Source organism: Acipenser ruthenus, chromosome 6, assembly GCF_902713425.1.
Source record: "Acipenser ruthenus chromosome 6, fAciRut3.2 maternal haplotype, whole genome shotgun sequence".
Classification (NCBI taxonomy): Eukaryota; Metazoa; Chordata; class Actinopteri; order Acipenseriformes; family Acipenseridae; genus Acipenser; species Acipenser ruthenus.
In genome coordinates, this window is record NC_081194.1 from 16544733 (window position 1) to 16562926 (window position 18194).

Below are 18194 nucleotides of genomic sequence, written 5' to 3' on the forward strand. Positions count from 1 at the left end.
TTGCCATTTCTCTTTGAATTGTGTCATTTCTTAAAATGATTTGAAATTGGAACTAAATCTGTACTCCACATGTGACAGTTTGAAATGTCTAGATAACCCTTTTATATTTTTCTCCCCTCCTTTCATCAATATTTTATAATTTACTGCTAAAAAAAGTTTTACCCTCAACTTTTATTTCTAATATCCCAAATATAAATTAGTATTTACCCAGGGATTAAAGTGCTAGACCAAGAATAAAACACAACCTTTCATGTTTTATTCATATTTATTATTAGCAGTCTTAGTCATGGCCAAACTTTTTTTTTTTTTTTTTTTTTTTTTTTTTGCTTAAAAGGAATCAAAATAAGGTCATATTCTTGAATTTTCCCAAATAAGCTATTGGAAAGTAAAATGGCCTTTACTGGATATGCTGAAGGTTATCAATTAAGCATAGTTCAACACAGAAATGCAACATAACTTAGTAGGGAACATATAGTTTGCCTTCCTTACAAAACACCATTATCCTGTATTGAACTGCTCCAATTTAAAACTTTTTTTTTTTTTTTTAAATTTAGTAGTCGCCAATTAGTTTTTTGTTGTTTTCTCCCCAATTTAGTAGTGTCCAATTATTTTGTTTAGCTCAGCTCACCGCTGACTCGGGAGGGGCGAAGACTAACACATGCTGTCCTCCGAAGCGTGTGCTGTTAGCCGTCCGCTTTTTCACACACTGCAGACTCACCATGCAGCCACCCAGAGCTACAGCGTCGGAGGACATGTGCCCGGCCAGACCACAGGGGTCGCTGGAGCGGGAAGCTGAGGACACTCTGGCCAACCTAACCCTCCCTCGCCTAGAAGTAGTTGCTCTGTGCATTAATAATTCAAACAATTGCTTGCATCATCAGGTTCAGATGACGAAGACGTGCAGGTTGTTTTGGATCAGAAGCCACGGGAACAATGTGTTAACAAGGTATACATACAGTAAAGCATGTAACAGCAAACAATATTTATTTTACTAATTCTATTTTAAATTCTACATTTATTAATTAAATTGTAAAATATAGGTCTATTTAAACATATACCCAAGCTGCTGATTTTGTTATACAATTTATTGTTTCTTACTGGTCAGGTGAGACTGTTTTTATCTGCATTATTGATGTGTCACAATTCAGGAAACATACTGGTAGTAAAAATGAGATCCCCATTTTTATCTTCATCAGCAGCAGCACTCAGTACTTTCCACGGACTCAACTTCTGATAGGTAACAGAAAGTGTCCTGTTAAAAGTTCCATTGAAAAACTTCACTCCCTTGGTTGTTTAACACGTGCTCTCTGTTGACTAGTCATCTCATTTCAGGTCATATTTTTGTGAATCTTGCTAATTAAATAAATGCAAGTTGAAAGCCTATAGAACAGGGTACAAAAATCATGCTTTTTTTTCCATAGAGGTTACTGGACCCAAACAGTTTCCTTCTTCGAATGCTCTTCTGCATATTAAATGTGTGGAAAATCTTCTTTTGTGAAAGTCATCATGATGCAGCATGCTGGTTTCTCACAATTATTTCTTAAAATTAGTATTTGTTACTCGAACAGTATTTACTGTACTAAACTTATACAAATATCTCATAGCACACTGAAAATATTCTACTCTTGGTTTTAACTGTAAAATCAGAATTAGGCCCCTTCACAGTCCAAAATAAAATCATGTTTTTATATATATATATATATATATATATATATATATATATATATATAATTACACACAGGGAGATATTTCAAAAGAGAAAGTTTAAGACAATGTAGGATTTATGTGCTCCAGGTGGCAACATCCTGAATTACAGCACAGCACCCCTGGAGCAAAACTGCATTTATGTCAGATGCAATAAAACCTGGATTTTAGAGTCAATTCCAACTTTACGGTTTTCTATAGATTGCATTTTTATTACGATGTGGTAAAGTTAACTGAAGGATGATTGCCTTTAATCATGGTTTGAAAATATGATAGTTAAAAAAAATGGTCTATATACAAGTCAAAACCTGATGCTTAGAACGGCAACTTAAGTTGTTAAGTTATGAATTAAGGTCTGTCACTTAATAGCAGTAATGTACCAGAGGCCTGGGTATTTTGGGGGGAGAGATTAGGTTTTGAAATTAGCACGTACCAAAATCAATGGAGGTCTCAGAATGGTAGTATCCATTTGGTTGCTTTTTCTTCTGCATGGAGCAAAGATCCAGCCGAGCCACTCTCTCCTCTCCGAACTTGTGATGTTCAAAATTCTCGTACAGCTTTGGGTCCAGCTTCTTAATGCCCTGTTGCAAAAAGAATAACAAAACATGCATGTTTTTTTCACTCTTCTTTATACAAGTACTGCCTGATGAATTGAGCACCCCACACACAAGCTGATTATTATATTATGTTAAGGTTCATATTATCTTGGAAATCTGGAATACGTCGACAGGGATACTCACTTACGAGGAGAAACGTGTATAGTATTCATCGCATCAACAAGTTTATTTTCTTAATTTCTACAGAATGGAAAAAAAAGATACAAGCCTCAAACAATTCCCCCCCCCCCCCCCCCCCCGAGATCCAATCAGTGCAACAGATGGAATTTTGAAAATAATTTTCATGGTGTGATAACATCTGCAATCCTAAAATAAAACATTATAATTCTGTAGGGCTTACCAGTGCTTGTAACAGATGCTTAACCAAGGCTTTAAAAACATGTCTTGTCTCTCAGTACCATAACATCTCTCTTCAAGTCCCTTGCCAGAGTACTCCAGACTTTATTTTCACTTTTTAAATCAACTCAACCTGCCATCACGCTGTAGATCCATTAGATATATGCATTAATATATTTAGTAAATCAGAATCTAGAAATCTTAGCAGGACTCGGCTATCTAAAACCACAGGAGCAGGATGTTGCCGCCACCTAGCGGGTACAAGAGATAACAGCAATGCCTGCAGTATAAAACACCGTTGGGTGAAGCAGCTGAATTGCTACTATTTCAATTTCAAATCCTTCAAACGCCGTTCTTCCCATTCATTTACTAATTTCTTTAGTAATTTTTATAACAGCTAATGGGACATACAGTATGCACAAAGCATTTACCTGCTGAGTTCACACCAGTTTTTCTAAAACAAAATGTCGATGCTAGAAAGCTTAAAATAAATAACTCAGGAGGTTATCATAAGCAGGCCTGGCCTGCACCGTGGTTGTTCTTTGCTAGTTATGTAATGTATTACCTATTTAGACCTTTGCAACAGGGCTAATTATTTCAAATTTGCAATCTACTGCAGTTAAGTATCCTTGAACACCACTCTACGGGTTAACATACAAAAGAAACTGCCTTTGGTATTGAGTCAATTGAACATTTAATTCAATGCCCTGCACCTTACTTCTTAACCGTTGTTATCCCAGGTACAACAGCAGGTGTAGTTCAAATTACAACTCCTGTTGTAGAAAATAATATTTTTCATAGCTATAACTATTTCATTGTCAAAGTTAATATGTACAGTTGATTTTGTCTCAGGGTGTCTACTCGCGAGCACTTTGAGTGGGAAAGATGACTGCAAAGACAGGGTCAACTGTACATATCAACTTCTTACAAATCATGTTTTAATTAAAAGAAAAAGAAAACACAACACATAGTTTATGCCAAATGCAGTCTTTAAAATGTGTGTCAATTGGTAGTCTTCCATGCACCAGACAACACTTATGTCAAAGTAAGATCTGTAATCTGGAGTTTTGATTGGCTGAGAGGCGCTTCATGATTTACAATGTACAATAGATCCCCCATGTTGGTAGATGCAATAAGATCTACAAATAAAGCTGTATCCAGTAAATGAATACACTGTGTGTAGAATATCTCTTATTGTTAAGAAATGTCATCTAGTGCAGATTAGACAAAAGGACCACAAAGCAAAGCTGAACTGCTCAAACTGTGCAGTATAAAAAGAGTTAACCATTCTTACTTTCTTTTCTTTTTTTTAGGTGAATAAATCTATCTAGTCATTAAAAATCTGTTGTGTTGAAGCAAAGTATTTAATTATTAATACTTCTACAGCATTTAATGTTTAATTAATTAATTTAATTAATGTATAACAAATATCCATTTCATGGGACGCCCCTGGCATGACGGTGTTACACTGGAACTGAAATAAATGCGGTTGAATTGCAATTTTCACATTGATTGAATCTGCATCACGTATTTCTGTCAAACTTTTTTGAACTGCAGTCTTTTTGGCTGTTGGCATAAATTGCTAGCAGTTTCTGTCCATGCAGCATATCAATATACATCTATTATTGAAGACCTGAGGCCTTCAAGATCTTTATCTATTACAGTAACAGAAAATATTATCCCAAATTTACTGAATATTAGATCCTATAAACAGCTGATGATAACCAAAAGTACGACATTTGACACACTAAAGATGATATACAAACAGAGATTACAGTATAAATGTACAAACATAAAATTACAGCAAACAAGTTAACAGTAATGCCAAGTTAGCTTTATGCTAAACCCAGAAACAGGTTAAAAGTACTGATACAGTACTTTTTTTTTCCTTCTTTCCAAACACATTCCTTAAATACAGTGTCATTTTTTATTTAGTGCAGTGTTTATTTTATGCAGCATCCATCAAAAGTGTGACTTCTTAAGACAAACTACCATGTACCAATGGCAACCAATTAAAAAATTAACTATTGTTGAAATTAATACCTTCTCCCTAAATACTAAATAATATCTTAACCTTATTTCTAAACTGTATTTAGAATATATGTAAGAGACAAGAATTCAGACAAATTTTATTTAGTAGTCCTTATTCTACCAACGCAATAATTGTTTTATGACAATTGTTCAATAATACCCAAATCACATGCAAGTTAGTAGACGCATACAGTACATGATTTATACAGCAGTTATCATCTAACCTTACCTATAGCATCCTTTTTCTTAACTGGCCCCTCAAGAAAAATTATCTTCAGAGCACAGTGGTTGAAACAGTGACAAAGCCACGCTGGATCTCTTTATATACTTGTCCCGATGTGTGCGACAGAGGAAAGATGATCTCACCTGACTACGCAGCTTTGGTGCCTTTGAGAGTTTCATGAAGGTCAGATGTGGTTTGAAAGCTTTGCTATCCGTGACCAAGATGCCCTTTTCTTCAAACCTCTTTTTCAGAGTCTCTAAGGTGAAAGGAATACAGAGACAGGGCAGTCATAACCAGATACCCGGTTTCATTTTGCACTGCACACTAAAACAAAAACACCATTTGCTCCATGTAAGAAAAGAAGATAATCAATAGGGAGAAGACAAGGAAGGTGGGGGGTGTTCGGGCTCCGTTTCTGGGCTGTGTACCATCTGATAACCTGAGCAGGCAGCTCCAGTTCTAGCAGATCTTAAGAGGTTTAATTTTACCATTGTATGAACAGGTTAGACTTATGAGAATATCAAGATACAATAACCCCTTTTTATTAAAATGTAATCAAATATGTAATAAAACTATAAATCACGGCTGGGGTAAGCAGCTGCAGAAGTCAGCTTAATAAAGCAACAGGGAATTATTGGTCTGCAGATGTACGAAGATTAGGTTTTGGTTCTCTTTTTATTACATTTTCCCACTGCACTGATTTACTGTGATAAAAACTGATTAAATATATTTCAGCTATTGTTTACGGCATGCACCCATTTTGGTTACTCTCTTGCAGTGTTTGCAGGATTCTTGTTTTTTGCTGTCTGCCATGCTTCGTACTGTATATCTGGAACGTTCACCCAACGTCTACAAGTCAGATTGCATCATGGGGGAAATGGGAGCCACAACCTTACCATGATATAACTGATTCCTCACTATAACAGGGTAGCACTGTAAATGTAACGAACAAATTAATTCAATAAATGATACACGTTTTGCACTTCTATGAGCTACATCGGATTTCAAATGTGCAGTTATAGCAAACAAGTATTTTCATTTTGCAAAGAAGAGCGACCAGAATTATCCAGGGTTTAAAAGGCATGTCATATGCATACAGGCTAAAAGAATTGTATCTATTCAGTCTTGAACAAAGAAGACTACGCAGCGATCTGATTCAAGCATTCATAATTCTAAAAGGTATTGACAATGTCGACCCAGGGGACTTTTCTGACCTGAAAAAAGAAACAAGGACCAGGGGTCACAAGTGGAGATTAGATAAAGGGGCATTCAGAACAGAAAATAGGAGGCACTTTTTTACACAGAGAATTGTGAGGTTCTGGAACCAACTCCCCAGTAATGTTGTTGAATCTGACACCCTGGGATCCTTCAAGAAGCTACTTGATGAGATTCTGGGATCAATAAGCTACTAACAACCAAACGAGCAAGATGGGCCGAATGGTCTCCTCTCATTTGTAAACTTTCTTATGTTCTTCTTTTAAAACAGACAAGTCTACTACTGCTTTACTTCCTTGGTCTTTTCACCCCAGCAGTGTCTTTTACATGTTACTGGCTGTAAGAAGATCAGTCAATAGAGGAAGCTACTGATTGGATATTGACAGGAAAGAAGACAGTGAAGGGGTAGGGACCATTTCACCCTCCACTGGAAATGACAGACAGTCTGAAAGCATGGTTTGCAAACAGAGATTTCTTTAACCTAGTGTAGTAATCTATATCATGTTTTAAAATTAATACACGTGTTTGCTAAAACATAAGTTTCTTTTAAAACCGCATATTTGAGAACTATATCATGGATTAACTATTTTGTTAAGAATCTTAAGTGTAATGTGGACAGGAATTACACCTGGACACTCCTAGTGGTCGTTGTCAAACCACTTTGTATTGCCACATTGACTTTTTATAAGTGGTTCTTATTACAATTACTCAATTTTTTTTTTTTTTTTATATACTCCGAGTTCAGAATCAGTTTGAATTTTAGTTGCCAGATTCTCTCACCACAGACATAATGTTTAGATTGAAGAGCCAGTGCCATCTATATAATTAAATTTCCTTTTGTATTTCTGTCAATATGCATGCCCTGTACACAATACCTGTTCATTAGATGGTGCTGGTTCTTACACTGTACAGACACAGTGCTGATCTAGGCTGTGTTACTATGGCTATGCCTATGTCTAAATTCCATTACAAAACTGAATTAAACACAATATTTGAAAAAAAGAACCACTCTGGATGACTGGAAATACCATAAATAGGTAGTAGGATCAGCGGTCCAGATAAACTGCGTACCTGCTGTTTTTACACATTAAAACAATTCAAAATACCCACTAAATGTAAATGTAATGCATAAAAATATGCATAGCAATTTTGTTGAATAGCTTGTCTGCCCCTCCCCTCAAACTTTCAGTAACAACTACATCTCCCAGGATACAATGTCTTCAGTTACTAGGAAACTGTGCACAAGAAAAACAAATCCGACAAACATTATCCAATCTCTGGCTAGCCCGGTTGTCTTTGCAGCCAATCACAGCAAGAATAAGAAAAACTCGAAGCTACACAGATTGAAGCGTAAACACACCAGTCCAGCTACAAATAATCCAACTGGACCCATTGTCAGAGGCAACCGCTAAAAAAAGGTGCCTATAATATTAAACTAACAGTTTTATAACTTATGAATGCATTTCCTTATTTTATTTATTTATCTGTATGGCTTTATATTGAAGTTTTAACATGTTCACTGAGTGTAAAAATTGAATGTAAAAATATACGTAACGTAATTAATTTGCAGTCAGTGTGATACCTGGAAAAAAATGCGCTGAGCCGATAAAGAACCCTGTAGAACACACGCCTGGTTGTACGCTAGTTCAAAGTAACATTGCAGTTAAAATAGAAGGCTCTTTTTTAATGCCTACCCTGTTACCATTAAAGATCGTACAGTGTTTATCGAGATTATTCATGACTTCAAGGTAATGTTGCATTTTGCACTCACAGTGTTAAAATTAGAGGGTAAATTACTCCCAGACCCAAAACCTTAGCTGGAGCACTGAGTAGGATAGAACAAACAAATTATGAAATGTAATTGGAAGCTACTGAAAATGCAGATGACATAAAGTTAGCATCTGTCTCTGGTTTTGTTTTATATCCCAGGCAGTATTAAATAAATGTGCACCTGCAATTTTTGTAAGCGTTGTCACATGCTCTCCCTCTGCCATTTGCACAAATGCCACTTCACTACGGAAGTGTCCGATTCCATGAAAAGGTAAAACCAGCTCCTTCTCCTGCAGTATATCCAGAAGGGTATCCTTCATCTCAGTCATGGCACAAACTGCCCTGTCAGGGGACAAACAGATGTATTTACCGGAACAGTATACTGTACAATTCAAAAGGTCTCCCCAGTTCTGACAGTGGTGTTTATTCAATTGATCTAAACAGTGGCAGATCTAAATGCTGCCACTGATAATTAGAAGGTGAGAACCATGCGAGTCTCTTTAATGCATTTCTGTTTGTAAAAATTTGTAAAATGCCAGAAACTATTACGTGATTTTAAGAACTGTGGTATTAACATACCACTATTTTGAATTGAATATATCCCAATAAATGGAGATAGTACCATTTAATTCTCTCTCATAGTCACTTTTATATGCAAAATATTACTACATCTCATAAAATGTATATTTGTCTGCTAAAATATATAGTATATAGGATGTAAAGCATTGTAATCATGTATGATGCGCACTGTTTAAACGAAACAACATTTCAATTGCCAAAGCAAAGGTAGGTCATCCGAAAGGTTACTTACAGACGTGCTCAAATTTGTTGGCACCCCTCCACAAAAAACAAAGAATACACAATTTTCTCTGAAATAACTTTAAACTGACAAAAGTAATTGGCATCCACCATTGTTTATTCCATATTTAATAGAAATCAGACTTTGCTTTTGATTTTTTATTCAACATAATATTGTAAATAATAAAACAAATGAAAATGGCATGGACAAAAATGATGGGACCGCTAACCTAATATTTTGTTGCACAACCTTTAGAGGCAATCACTGCAATCAAACGTTTTCTGTAGCTCTCAATGAGACTTCTGCACCTGTTAACAGGTAGTTTGGCTCACTCTTCCTGAGTAAACTGCTCCAGCTGTCTCAGGTTTGATGGGTGCCTTCTCCAGACTGCAAGTTTCAGCTCTTTCCATAGATGTTTGATAGGATTCAGATCAGGACTCATAGAAGGCGACTTCAGAATAGTCCAGTGTTTTGTTCTTATCCATTCTTGGGTGCTTTTAGCTGTGTGTTTTGGGTCATTATCCTGTTGGAGGACCCATGACCTGCGACTGAGACAGAGCTTTCTGACACTGGGCAGTACGTTTCGCTCCAGAATGCCTTGATAGTCTTGAGATTTCATTGTGCCCTGCACAGATTCAAGGCACCCTGTGCCAGGCGCAGCAAAGCAGCCCCAAAACATAACCGAGCCTCCTCCATGTTTCACTGTAGGTATGGTGTTCTTTTCTTTGAAAGCTTCATTTTATCGTCTGTGAACATAGAGCTGATGTGACTTGCCAAAAAGCTCCAGTTTTGACTATCTGTCCAAAGGACATTCTCCCAGAAGGATTGTGGTTTGTCAATATGCATTTTAGCAAATTCCAGTCTGTCTTTTTTATGTTTTTCTTTCAAAAGTGGAGTCCTCCTGGGTCTTCTTCCATGGAGCCCACTTTCGCTCAAAAAGCGACGGATGGTGCGATCAGAAACTGACGTACCTTCACCTTGGAGTTCAGCTTGTATCTCTTTGGCAGTTATCCTTGGTTCTTTTTCTACCATTCACACTATCCTTCTGTTCAATCTGGGGTCGATTTTCCTCTTGCGGCCGCGCCCAGGGAGGTTGGCTACAGTTCCATGGACCTTAAACTTCTTAATAATATTTGCAACTGTTGTCACAGGAACATCAAGCTGCTTGGAGATGGTCTTGTAGCATTTACCTTTACCATGCTTGTCTATTATTTTCTTTCTGATCTCCTCAGACAACTCTCTCCTTTGCTTTCTCTGGTCCATGTTCAGTGTGGTGCACACAATGATACCAAACAGCACAGTGACTACTTTTCTCCATTTAAATAGGCTGAATGACTGATTACAAGATTGGAGACATGTGTGATACTAATTAAAGAAACTAATTAGTTTGAAATATCACTATAATCCAATTATTTATTATCTTTTCTAAGGGGTACCAACAAATGTGTCCAGGCCATTTTAGAATATCTTTGTAGAATAAGCAATAATTCATCTCTTTTCACAGCTTCTTGGCTTTATTCTATGACATACCAAAGGCATGCAAGTATACATGATAAAATAGCTTTTAATTTCATCACTTTTCAGGAGGAATGAAGCATTATTTCAATGAGCTGTAAGGGTACCAACAAATTTGAGCACGTCTATAGCCCTTCTCTCCCCTAAACATTCTATATTATGATCATGAATTGATTCAGCAGAACCTGTCATATCCGATCCTGTGAGATACGATACCCTCTATTACACATGCTGCGACCAAATGAACAGTAATGGAAACTGATCAGTGCACATTTTATTATGGGTTTAAAACAGTAAATTCAGCTTTTAGCAGGACAGAATGGATTCAGTTGCAGACAAATCAGTTTCAGGTTTTACATGTTGTCACTTCATGAAACTGCCCAGTTTAAATAAATGAAGACAAGAAAGCAAGGGATTAATATAATTACGGTACCGTTTAAAAGCTGAAACCATTTTTTTTCGCTGACCTCCAAAGCCAGTTTGTGTTTGTGTGCCTGCTTTCTTGTTGTTGTTGTTGTTGTTTCTGTCTCGCGAGGCGCAAAAAAAACTATTGGATTACTTTGACAAAGACTGAGAAACCACAGTAAGAACTGTTTTTGGAATGTTGTTTTGTAAACTGCCAAATACTGTATTAAAGTGCTTTGTTTTTCAATAATTTCACTGATTTTCTTTGTATAGACAGTGTTTGTGCAGTACTGTACATTGGTGATTTAGACACACTGATGTACAGTACCTGTCATTGTTAATTTATAATGGCCTGACGTCAATAAACCAACTACAGGGTAGTTTAACGACTCCCTCTCAGATACGATATTTTTAAATATCCGATGGCCCCCTGGAACCAATGAAATCAGAGATGACGGGTTCTACTGTCATTTAGAAGTTTCACCGATATAAAATACATACTAATTCTAGTGACTTTTCCAAAAATGTATTACAGACACACATCATTTCTCAATATAGCAAGAGCTGTGATTTGGCATGAAGTTTAAAGCCATGCAGTTTCATCAGTACTGGTACTACTTACATGCTGACTTCTTCATTGCCCAAGTAGGTCACCAGCAGGGTGATATGAAGAGTACCTGCTGGAATCATAGCCTTAGAGAATCTGTGATCCTTCTGTATGATCACATCTTGAATGGCTTCAATACCTCTTACAATCTACAACACAGAGTTGAAATACATGAAGGTTAGACCTTAAACACATACCTACATTTCACTTCTGTTAATTTATTTCTTGTTTATTTATGTGCATGGAATCATCTAATTCGATATAAACTGCACTATAAAAAGTAAACAGAGGACTTGTTATTTCTTCACCAATGATTAAATATAAACATTTCAGACTTTCATGATAGTATCACATTTGCAAAATGCCTATTGCTATAATGTTATGGAATTTACTTTAAATGTTTTACCCTAAAATGGCATGGTTAATACCAGACTGAATCTACTGCCAATTACTTTGTGTACTAGCCCAATTATATATACCAAGCATCAAAAGAAACTTATCACTATTATAACACATTTATTTTCTAAAAAAAATAAGGTACATAAATGATGGTCATTGACAAAATGTTTTTGGTTTCTTTTTAATCACTCGATCATTCATCCTTGCCAATGACACGCTTGAGTGACTATGACTGAAGCATATGCACTTAATCACCTAATTAGTGAGACAGTTGATTGGACACTGGATATGGAGTGATTTCAGCTACTGAACTGCAAGCTTAAATAAAAGCAATAAAGAAAATCACAGGAAAAAAAACAATATGCCACGCCTGTCAAGAGAGCAGCGCCTTCACTCAATCGGCATGTTGGAGGCTGCACTAGGGCAGCGTACTGTGGCTCGCCGTCTTGGGTGCTCAAAGCCAGCAATTTCAAACCTGGCGAGACGGTATAACCAGACACACTCCGTCAATGACAGGCCACGAACTGGGAGACCAAGAGTCACAACACCTGCCCAAGTTCGGCAGATCATTTTGCAGCACGTTTGTGATGTCAATTATTAATCAGCACAATAAAAAGTCACTGCACCTGCCCTAAAACAGAACATTTTTCGATCACATTTAGTGAATTTTATCTAAATATAAGTGATACGTTTCTTTTGATACTCAAATATATGTGATATGTTTCTTTTGATGCTCAAATGTAAGTGAAAAGTTTGTTTTGATGCTCAGTACATATCAAAAGTACAATACAAGACCTCTTTGGTTCATGAAAATAAAACAGCATTTTATTGCACATCTCTCAGAATGCCTATGGCAAAATTGGTCCACAAATGGAAGAGTGAGCTTACAATACTCACATCTAAAAACGAACCTATTTTCCTAAATGTGTAGGTTATTTTTTTTTTCTTATTCTGTAAATTGCATTACATTTTGCAATAATGAAATTATGATGATCACAATAATACTGTTTTTTTTTTGCAGTAAACATATATTGGGTGCTGGGAAACAAATGTGTCAGTTTTTTTTTTTTTTTACAAAAACAAACTAAGACAAAAATATTTTCTTATTAAGCCGAAGTTGCAAGCAACTGGATTTATGCACAAAGTGTTGACTGAAGAGGTTGTTAACACAGTAAATAACACAGGAAGCAGGTCTAAACCACAACACATTTGCTTTCACTGTATAGCTCTGCACTGAACAAGAACGAACCCATGGTGAAAGCATTACTTAAACTACCTTATATCAAGGCACTCAAACCTTCACGTCATTTTAAATTGAAAAGGATAAAATGATTTCCCAAAGACAACTAAATGAGCAAAGAAAGACATTCATTTCATTACAGAAATTACTTAGAAGTAGGATTCAAAAAGAATGATTTAGTTTGATTTCACAAAAACAAAATTGCACATTACATAGCAATACTGTAGATGAGCAAGTATTTTGCAGATAGTGTCATGAAAGTCTGAAATGTCTTTATTAGGACACTGGATCTTTGGTACAGACAAAATGTACCAGTAGTAACGCTGCTCAATGGCCCAGAACTACACCAAATATAACCTAAACATCAACTTTCACATCAAAAAGGTAATATGTACTGTACACCTTGGGGTTTGTAATTGGAATTGACACAAAGTAATTTGGGCGTTGTGGCTTCTTCTTCTTTTTGCCTGCATCATCTTCACTCTCTGCACCAACGGTTCTTTTTCTTTTTTTCTTCAGACTTTTTTGAGCAGTTGAAACTGATGTAAAACAGAAATAAAAACAATGGAGGGAAAGTCTTATTTGGACATTTTAAGATCAATTCTAAGTTCTTTGTAATTGCAATTAAACGTGAAATCTGTCCTTGCCTGATAGAGCTATTCACGCTCTCACACTGCATGCAGTAGAAAGTGCGGTAAAAACATGGAAGAGTGCAGAGCTAAATCTATGTGGACGTTTAAACTGTGACCGAACAAACTTGCTTCTTCTAATTTAGTTCCATTCTCATGAATTCAGCCAGTGTCAAGCCATGACTCATTTTTGTAAATGTTTTTTAAATAAGGATTCACTGTTTGTGTAGAATCCCAAGTGACAGTATAAAAATAACCCGCCGCCCAGCCCCCAATTTAAATGATTGTGAATAAATCATGTATACAGTGTAGCCATACATCAAATACTGCAGGCAGAAAATCAAAAACAGTAAAATTCAATGCACAGATTGTGTTTTAGAATAGAAATGGGTTACAAAGAAGTTGTTGGGGTTCAGAATGGGCAATCCAGTTTCCCTACCAAATAAACAAATGCGTATTCTAAACTATTTGTTAACAAAACCAAACAAACAAGCGCTTATTCATAAACTACTGGGCAGCTGCAAGCATTCCATTTAAACAACAGCTGTGGTGCTAGGAGGATCCTTTCCACTTCCAATAGATTCGTTTCCACTTCAATAAGGACGAGTACTGATAACTAGGCTCATTTTACATATTTTTAGAGAAGTCAAGGACGTGGAAATAAAATGCTACCCATCACCTGGACTTAATTCTTACTATCACTTTTTCTAAAGGACAGGTGAGTAAAAAAATTAATTAAAAAAAAAAGTGTTTTAAATCTATGGCTCTAAACCAAACCATATTGTGCATTGTGCAATGTTCATGCTTAGTAAGACATATGACAGAAAGCAAAACATTATTACCATGCATAAAAGGATTTGGCCTTTACTAAAAAAATTCTTGAAATACTGATTATGACTTACACATCTGGAATACCAGGCACCCAAAGTGCAGTTTTAACACTCTACTTACTGCCAAACTCCTTCCTAATTTCTGTGTTAGCAAATGGCTGTTCTGCCAACAGACTGTCCGAGCAACTGGCTGTGGTTGGCTGCGGTTTCTTTTTTTTGCCTTTAGTTTTGGGCTTTTTCTTCTTTCTTTTTTCTTTTTGCACATTTTCAGTTTCTGAAGAATAAAGACATTGTCATAGGAAAGTTAGAAAAAGATCAAAGGGCTCACTTTATTATAGCTGAAGCCATAAACATTACTTTAACAAGTCATAGTTCTAAGAAAATGGATGTTACGGGGTTTTTTTTTTATTTTTTTTAAAACATTTGGTTTGGTGTATGAGCAGGAAAACAATATTCACTGTGCATCTTACAATTTGTGAGCATTGCTGCAAAACCGTTAATCACTTGAAAAAAAAGTTCATACAGTAAATCTACAGGTTTTTTTTCAGCAAGAAATTATCAAAACACAACAAATTAATGTATGAATATACAGTAGCAGAACAAAGTATTGACACCTTACACTTACCGTAATAGAAAGCACAAGATAACATTAAATACAGGACAGGCATTTAGCAGCATTAGCCACTAATAATCAATATGACAATGATCAAAATACAGTTTGAGTAGTTCAATATAATCTTTACAAAAGAAAACTTCATTAACTTGAAATATCTGTTCATGATAAGAGTATTGGCACTTTTACATTAAAATTCTGTAATAAAAATAATTTTAAAATGTATTCATTGCCTGAAAACATTGTATATAAGGGGCATTATAAAGTCAATAGGTAATTATTTCCAACAGCTATAAAATGCTTCCGTTGAATTTGTGCTGTGGTACTTCTTGATTATTGCTCGGATCGTGGACGTTGGTATTCCACATTTCTTTGATACTGCTCTATAACCATTTCCTTTGTCGTCTTCCTTTATCGTTGCTTTTCTCCAACTCCTTTGCCTTGACCATCATCTGCCATGTTGTAAAAAATGTTTTTCTTCAATAGATGTTGGAAATAACTACCTAATAGTGCCGCTACTTTTGTCATGAACAACATTTGAAAATTAAGTTTTTATATTGTTTTTTTTATAAAGATTAGTAGTTAAACTACTAGAAATGTTGGTCTTTTTCATGTTAATTAGTGGCTAATGGTCACTAAATGCTTCTATTTCAGGTTTTTTTCTTGAATTATCTTATATTAAGTTAAGGTGCTAATGCTTTGGTCTGTGACAAGGAGTGTGCTTCAGAATGACCCAATACTGAAAGAAAGAATGAAAGATGACTCTTGTTGTCTTTTCTTTTTTAAATTCGAAGGCTAAAATTCTGGTGCTTCCCAAATCAACTGTCCATTATATAATCACAAAAACATATTACAAAAACATGTTGAATAGCGTACATAATATGATATGGATATGTTATGACTCAGTCCTAAACAACCTTTTAATATTAAGTTTGTTGCCTGTGATTATCACCTACCTGGAATGCATGCAGTATAACAGAAAGAGATATTGTGGAGGCGGGCATGTGGGCATGCTGACACCAAGTGTCTGACATTCTCAATAAAGCACCTTGGTTTCACTTGATAAGTACTTACACAGGCTAGCCCTCAGTGGAAACTTTCACTTGAGTAAATACATGGGCAAATAAGTAACGATTTGGATCAGTGTGCCAATTCCAGTGATCTGGAACACATTCAGCTGACTCTTACTTCCTCAAACATTTTAAACAAGGTATAAAGAACACATTTATGGGTGTCAAAATCATGTAGGTTACCATGATCTACATGCACCTAACAAATCCCCAAGCATAGCTTCATAAAAGATTAAGCCATAGGTTACGGAAATATTATTAGCTCAGCCAATTAGTACTGTGGGACAATAAAACAGGTCACTGTGCCCTACATTCACAGAATGTGGGTTAATTTCTTCTAACAAGATCGTTTACTGTGTTTATTGTAAAATCCACAAACTTCTCACCAGCATCGAGGAGTTCTCTAGTGTCATGTTTCAAATGAGAAAAGATGATGTCTTCATCTGGGTTGCGACCTATAAACACTCCATCGCTGGCTGCAGTTCCGAGCTGCACGTCTTGCTGCTGTGCGTCACATTCCATCCCAGCGATAACAATTTCATTAGAAAGTGTAGTTGCCTTTCTTCGAGGTGAAGTTTGTTGGTGAATTGTCTCTAGAGGAATTGTTTTTTCGTAAAACCTAGAGTTTGTAAAAGCAGCAACTCTATTTTTCATAACGTAGTAGATTAATACGATTTAAAGTATTTTGAATACAATATCGGACGCCCGATTCAGCAGAAGTTTCAATGAATAATTAAATCGACTCTGGGTTAGTTGTGGTTCGTTTTTCATTATGAGTTTGAAACAAGCCACTGCTACACGTACTACCAAACATGTGGTCGTCATCTGCAAGTTCGCTTTTGTTTTTTCACTTTCTAAACGAGAGTTGCACAGTTCTTGTAAAATGAAATTAAATTGTTCTTGCAAAGTCACTCTAGTTCTGCTTAAGGACGGGTTAAATACAGTCCACTCCTCGGTGTTATAATACCCACGCTTGCCTAGTTAATACGCTGCAACTTACATATTTAGATAACTTTCTTATTATTTTGAACCCAGTGATTGGATGTTCCCATGCTGCTGCCACAACTGCTGGTCCCCCGAGGCCGTTTGAAAACAAGATAAAATTAATTTAAAATTTCAACAGCATCAGAAAAACCGGTAATGTACAGTTACCATAAAACAACGTCTTATGTAAAAACAGAACACAACCCCACAGTCTACTCTGCGCAAAAAAAAAGTGTTGCTTGGCTTTGGCATCTGGTAACCAACATACGGATACTCCAAACGCTCAAAATAGTCGTCTTTGCAGAGGCGGGATTTTAAGAGTTGTATAGCGCTCCAGATAACGTGTTGGGTCTAGGAGTAATTTACCCTCTAATTTTAACAGAGTGAAATGCAACATTACCTTGAAGTCATGATTAATCTCGATAAATACTGTACAATTTTAATGGTAACAGGGTAGGCATTAAAAAAGAGCCTTCCATTTTAACTGCAATGTTACTTTGAACTAGTACTGTACAACCACGCCTGTGTTCTGTACTACAGTACACGGTTCTTTATCGGCTCAGCGCATTTTTTTCGAGGTATCACACTGACTGCAAATTAATTACGTTACTTATATTTTAACATTAAATTCTTAAACTCATTGAACATGTTAAAACTTCAATATAAACCCATACTGATAGATAAAATAAGGAAATGCATTAATAAGTTATAAAACAGTTAGTTTAATATTATAGGCACCTTTTTTAGCGGTTGCCTGACAATGTAGCGGGACTGGTGTGTTTAGGCTTCAATCTGTGTAGCTTCGATTTTTTCTTATTCTTACTGTGATTGGCTGCAAAGACAATCGGGCTAGCCAGAGATTGGATAATGTTTGTTGGATTTGTTTTTCTTGTGCAGTTTCCTAGTAACTGAAGACATTGTATTCTGGGAGATGTAGTTGTTACTGAAAGTTTGAGGGGAGGGGCAGACAAGCTATTCAACAAAATTGCTATTCGTATTTGTACGCATTAAATTTACATTTAGTGGGTATTTTAGATTTTTTTTAATGCGTAACAACGGAAGGTTACAGGTGAAGATAGATAGTGGTAGTTCTGTATTTAGTCTTAGTACAGCTAGGTTAGTTCTGTAGCTAGTACAGCTAGGTTTTCACGAGAATGTAATGCATTGACCATGTGTATCGCTTTACACAACAAAGCTAAACTAAGGT

At 36.1% G+C, this 18194-nt stretch overlaps 1 protein-coding gene across 3 annotated transcripts in view; it reads right to left on the reverse strand.

The window, feature by feature from the left end:
• Window positions 1-17598, reverse strand: part of LOC117411183 (A-kinase anchor protein 7-like) — a 30560-nt gene extending 12962 nt beyond the window's left edge. The window contains exons 1-7 of one of the 3 annotated variants that reach the window (XM_034018448.3): window positions 16390-17598; window positions 14442-14594; window positions 13264-13400; window positions 11238-11371; window positions 8078-8238; window positions 5055-5167; window positions 2138-2285 (exon numbers count right to left, since the gene is read on the reverse strand). In XM_034018448.3, coding sequence (XP_033874339.1) covers window positions 2138-2285; window positions 5055-5167; window positions 8078-8238; window positions 11238-11371; window positions 13264-13400; window positions 14442-14594; window positions 16390-16657 — 1114 coding nt within the window. In that variant the 5' untranslated portion in view covers window positions 16658-17598. The remainder of the gene's footprint in view (window positions 1-2137; window positions 2286-5054; window positions 5168-8077; window positions 8239-11237; window positions 11372-13263; window positions 13401-14441; window positions 14595-16389) is intronic. The other 2 variants (XM_034018447.3, XM_034018446.3) reach the window with 2 other exon arrangements.
• Window positions 17599-18194: the final 596 nt, after the last annotated feature.